Raw genomic sequence first — 5,000 nt, 5'->3', positions numbered from 1 at the left:
CCAATATATTGCAAACCCCGGTGATAATAATCGCCAGCATCGTCGTCCCCGTCTTCAGCGTGACGTTCGTGGTCATGGGAGCCATTTTCCTGAAGGACTGTAACATCGAGCCCATGATTCCTGTCTGGCTGCTGGTCCAAGGTGGGTTGCCGGGCCGTGCTGGGACTCGCCTGGTGGTGTAATCATTTGTTATTGTTGTCATTATTATTATTGTTGTTGTTGTTGTTGTTGTAATTATTTGTTGTTATTATTATTATTATTGTTTTTGTTGTTGTTGTAACTATTTGTTATTATTATTATTATTATTATTATTATTATTATTATTATTATTATTATTATTATTATTATTATTATTATTATTATTATATTATTATTATTATTATAATTGTTGTTGTTGCTGTTGTAATTATTTGTTATTATTATGTTTATTGTTGTTTTTGTTGTTGTTGTAACTATTTGTTATTATTATTACTATTATTATTATTATATTATTATTATTATTATCTGTTGAAATTGCTGTTATTATTATTGTTATCATTATTATTATTATTATTATTATTATTATCTTTATTATTTGTTATAATTGTTGTTGTTGTTATTATTATTTGTTATTATTATTGTTATTTGTTGTTGTTATTATGATCATGATTATTATTATTATTATTATTATTATCATTTTTATTGTTATTATCATTTATATAATTGTTGTTGTAATTATTGTTATTGTTATTATTATTATTATTTTTATTATCATTATTGTTGTTGTTGTGTTTTGTTATTATCATTATCTTTATTATTACTGTTATTATAATTATCATCATAATCACCATTATCATTATTATTACCATTATCATTATTCCCATCACTGTCATTACTCTAATTACAGGAATCATCATGTTATTCGGCATCGGGACAGGAGGAATGGCGACCCGAAGCTACAAGTCGGGGAAGAGTGTCTCGTTGCCGGTCAAACTCGTGAGCTTCGTCGTGTCTCTGGCAACCTTTGCTTGGTTCATCGGAGGTACGTAGGGGGGTGGGGGTAGGGAGAGGGGTAGGGGAGGGTAAGGGTGAAGGAGGGGAGAGGGTGAAGGGGAGGGGAGGGAAATGGGAGGGTAAGGATGAAGGAGGGTGAGAGAGGGGGAGATAGGGAGGGAGGGGGAGGTAGGGGGAGGAGGAGGAGGTGGGAGAGAGGGAAGGAGAGGTAGGGGGAGGAGGAGAGAGAGATAGACAGAGGCAGCCAGACAGAGACAGACACAGAGATAGAGAGAGAGAGAGAGAGGGAGAGTGAGTGAGAGAGAGAGAGAGAGAGAGAGAGGGAGAGAGAGGGAGAGTGAGTGAGAGAGAGAGAGAGAGAGAGAGAGAGAGAGAGAGAGAGAGAGACGGACAGGCAGAGACAAAGAAATAAAAGAAAGATAAAAAAGAGAGAGAGACCAGAGATGCTCACACACATAAACTTAACTCAGTGACATATACCCCCCCCCCCCCCTTTGGAGAGTGAAATGTCCTGCCACTTCTCAACAGAAGTTAATCAGGAAATTCTCAGCAAGTTCGTTTTTTTTTTTATTTCGGTGTAATTTCCGCAGAAACCGAGAGGACAATAATGGTCAGCAGTTAATTAATGTCCCTGTGGCGAAAGGCCCCATTTGAGCTTCGTAGGGATTTGAGAAATAGATCGAGAGTTGGAAAAGTCTGAAAAAAAATGTGTTGGTTAATTATTTTTATGTTTGCTTTCTAGCCATGTTAATCAGATTTTACCTTATTGGTTATTCTATGAGTTTTTTTGTTTGTTTTTAGATGTATCCTTCATAACTGAGTCTTGTGTTCTCGAGCGGTTTAATTTCTAGACTCGGCATTAATGTTTTACTAATCAATTTTCCTGGAACAATGATACCTTCACGTTATTACAAAAAACCCTGGTAGCCCTAATATGATGAAAGGTTGCATGCTAGATCAGTGATAACTCTTCTTTATTACAAAACTTTGGTAACTCTAACATGGTGAAATATTGCACCTTGAAGAATGATAATTCCTCTTTATTGCTAAATCCGTGGTAGCTTTAACATGACGAATTATTGCACCAAGACCAACGATTACTCTTCATTATTATGAAACCTCGGTATTTCTAACACGTTGAAATATTGCACCTAGACCAACGATAGCTCTTCTTTATTATGAAACGTCGGTAGCTCTAACACGTTTAAATGTTGCACCTAGACCAATGATAACTACTCTTTATTACAAAACCTTGGTAGTTCTAACATGATGAAACATTGCGCTCATGCAGGTAACGTGTGGGTGTACCGCGCATGGGCCCAGGACCCGGACTATGCTCATTCCTGGTTCGAGAACGGCTGCAACAAGAGCGTTTTTAACATCGCCTTCTACGGGGTCATCATCCTTGATGCTCTCGGTATCATCTCCTTCATCGTGGGCATCGTGGCGTTTTGTCTCCGAGGATGCAGTTTCAGATAAAAAATGAAAGAGAGACACAAATCGTCACATCTTCTTTCCCGTTTCCAGTTCCCAGCTTTGGTGATTCTCCGCGTGTGGACTCGACTCATCCTCCTTTATCTAAAACACCAAACCACTTTTCCTGACTCTCTTTTCCCTTCCTGCCTCCAGGTCGCCTGCTGGTGGTGTTGGGGTCTGTTGCGCTAAATGGTATACCTTTATTTCCAAGATATTTCAGTTTATTTGGATGTATATTCTTAGACTTAATTGGGAGCAGAGAACGGTTATAAATCATCGATTGTTGATTCTTTTTATCTAGCTAACTTGAAGAATATATTGGCAACCAGAAGGTTCGTTTTTGTTATTTTATTTAGTTTTTAAGTCTCCAAAATTAACACACTTTAATTGTCTAATGTTTTAAGTAAATTGCCAATATTAAGGTTTATATGAAATCTGTCTCAAACCAAAATGTTTTATCTAATCAGTCGATGAATTACTCCATAAGGCGTGACCCAGGATTTTAATTGTTTATTTATATATTTTATTTATTTGTTTGTTTATTTTTTGTGGGGGGGAGGCCTGGTCCCGAGCCTAAAACGAATTAAGATCCTTTGATTTAAGACACGGGCAACATCCCAAACAGATTATATATTTTTGTGTTATATTCGAGTCATTAATTTCCAAGGAAGATTGTTAATGGTTTACTTTGTTTCTGCTTAGCATAGGTGTCCTCTGTAATAGTTCGTTTAATCGATGTTATTCTCCTGTTTTGACAAATGATAATAAAATAAATGCATCTACGTACGTATTTCATTTAAACTTTTACGTACAATATTTTCCTCGTTTTGGACCAGCAGAGATGAATTAAGTCCTCCGTTTACTTCAAAATGGCGAGAATATGTCATGTTGACGCTGGAAATGGAATCTTTTTCAAAACCTGCTTTATTTCATATCAATTTATAGGTCAGTTCAGGATAAATCATAAAACAATTTTGTACGTTGTCACACACACACACACACACACACACATATATACACATGTGTGTGTGTGTGTGTGTGAATATATATATATATATATATATATATATATATATATATGTATGTATATGTACGCTCACATATATATGTATGTATATATATATGTATATATATACATATATTTATATATACACATATATATGTATATATATTTATATGTATGCATATATACACACATTTATTATATGCATATATACATATACATATTTATACACACACACACACACACACACACACACACACACACACACACATATTTGTGTATGTCAGCCATTTGCATTGAGTGGATGTCAACAAAACCGTAATGCTACGATGGTATACTGTCACAATATTGCAATTTATGCAAAGAATCACAAAGCTTTTCCCTACAGAACCACCTTTAGATATCTTTCAATAAATATATGGTGAAACATATTATAATATTCCTTTCAACTATACGTTATTTCGTGAGTCTTATGGGCCGGCAAATACTGTATGTATACTGTATATATGTGTGTGTGTGTGTGTGTGTGTGTGTGTGTGTGTGTGTGTGTGTGTGTGTGCATGTATTTGTATATGTCTATGTTCAAGTGTGTGTGTGTGTTTGTATGTGTGTACGTCTGTGTCTATCTGTTTTATTTTTATATGTGTGTACGTGTACACGTGCATACATCCAACTAATGACGCACGAGGCAGCTTGGTTTGCTGATGATTTACGACTTGCCTCTAACTGAAAAAGTCGCATATATTCATACCTGATAATTTACAATAAATGTGTTCTCAGTTTTGCTATCCATGTGCTTGGATTGTCGGTATATAAGGCCCAGAGTGGACGCCTGTTGCAGTGTGTCTTCGGTTGCCACACGAGACGCACACAGCTTTTCCCAGGGTACAAATCAGTACGGCAAAATGGCTTTGATTTACCTTCTGATGCTGTTCGTGGTCGCCAACGCCGTCCCAGTGAGGCAGAGCCAAGGCTGCAATTTCCACATCAGTCTTCCCGCTAATGGATCAACCAGTATGACGCCTCCTCCTTGCAACACATTTGGGCTTAGACAATGTTTTTACGAGGCGGACTCACCTGCTGGCACCACCATCCAGATGCAGTGCTACATTAACATAAACTCCGGCTCCTTCTTCTCTTTCTTCCCCAGTGGATCCACTGCGTCCAATTACATCTACTGGACCTCAGTTGAGGGAAATATCCAGGAAGTCACGGAAAGCAACGCGTTCCTAGTTGTGATAACTGATTACTGTGACGCTATTTTCACCTGCACGCTGATTGTGCTCGATGGCGCCTCAGCGACCACGACAGATCCTCCTACAACAACCTCTGCTGATCCAACATCAACTCCTGCTAATGAAACACTAAGCCCTGTTAATGCAACATCACCCCCTATCACCACACCAGCAACACCCTCTAACAACACCGACTGTGACTGCGGAATCAAAAACGAAGAGCGCATAGTTGGCGGCCAGGAAGTGAGCGTGAACGAATGGCCGTGGCACGCGGGACTGAGAAGGACATCGGA

At 37.8% G+C, this 5,000-nt stretch overlaps 2 protein-coding genes across 3 annotated transcripts in view; both read left to right on the top strand.

Moving 5' to 3' along the window:
- The window catches only part of LOC125035233 (transmembrane protein 272-like), a 7,862-nt gene extending 4,611 nt beyond the window's left edge, over window positions 1-3,251 (top strand). For both annotated transcript variants that reach the window (XM_047627493.1, XM_047627492.1), the window contains exons 4-6: window positions 1-141; window positions 887-1,021; window positions 2,285-3,251. The exon at window positions 1-141 is cut by the window's left edge and continues 12 nt beyond it. In XM_047627493.1, coding sequence (XP_047483449.1) covers window positions 1-141; window positions 887-1,021; window positions 2,285-2,472 — 464 coding nt within the window. In that variant the 3' untranslated portion in view covers window positions 2,473-3,251. The remainder of the gene's footprint in view (window positions 142-886; window positions 1,022-2,284) is intronic.
- A 1,046-nt stretch (window positions 3,252-4,297) lies between these two features.
- LOC125035136 (trypsin-1-like) overlaps window positions 4,298-5,000 on the top strand; it is a 1,553-nt gene continuing 850 nt past the window's right edge. Inside the window, exon 1 of the mRNA XM_047627324.1 lies at window positions 4,298-5,000. This exon is cut by the window's right edge and continues 850 nt beyond it. Coding sequence (XP_047483280.1) covers window positions 4,378-5,000 — 623 coding nt within the window. The 5' untranslated portion in view covers window positions 4,298-4,377.

Source organism: Penaeus chinensis, chromosome 19 (assembly GCF_019202785.1).
Source record: "Penaeus chinensis breed Huanghai No. 1 chromosome 19, ASM1920278v2, whole genome shotgun sequence".
Lineage (NCBI taxonomy): Eukaryota > Metazoa > Arthropoda > Malacostraca > Decapoda > Penaeidae > Penaeus > Penaeus chinensis.
The sequence above is the reverse complement of the archived record's forward strand: the minus strand, read 5'-3'. Positions and strand labels throughout refer to the sequence as shown.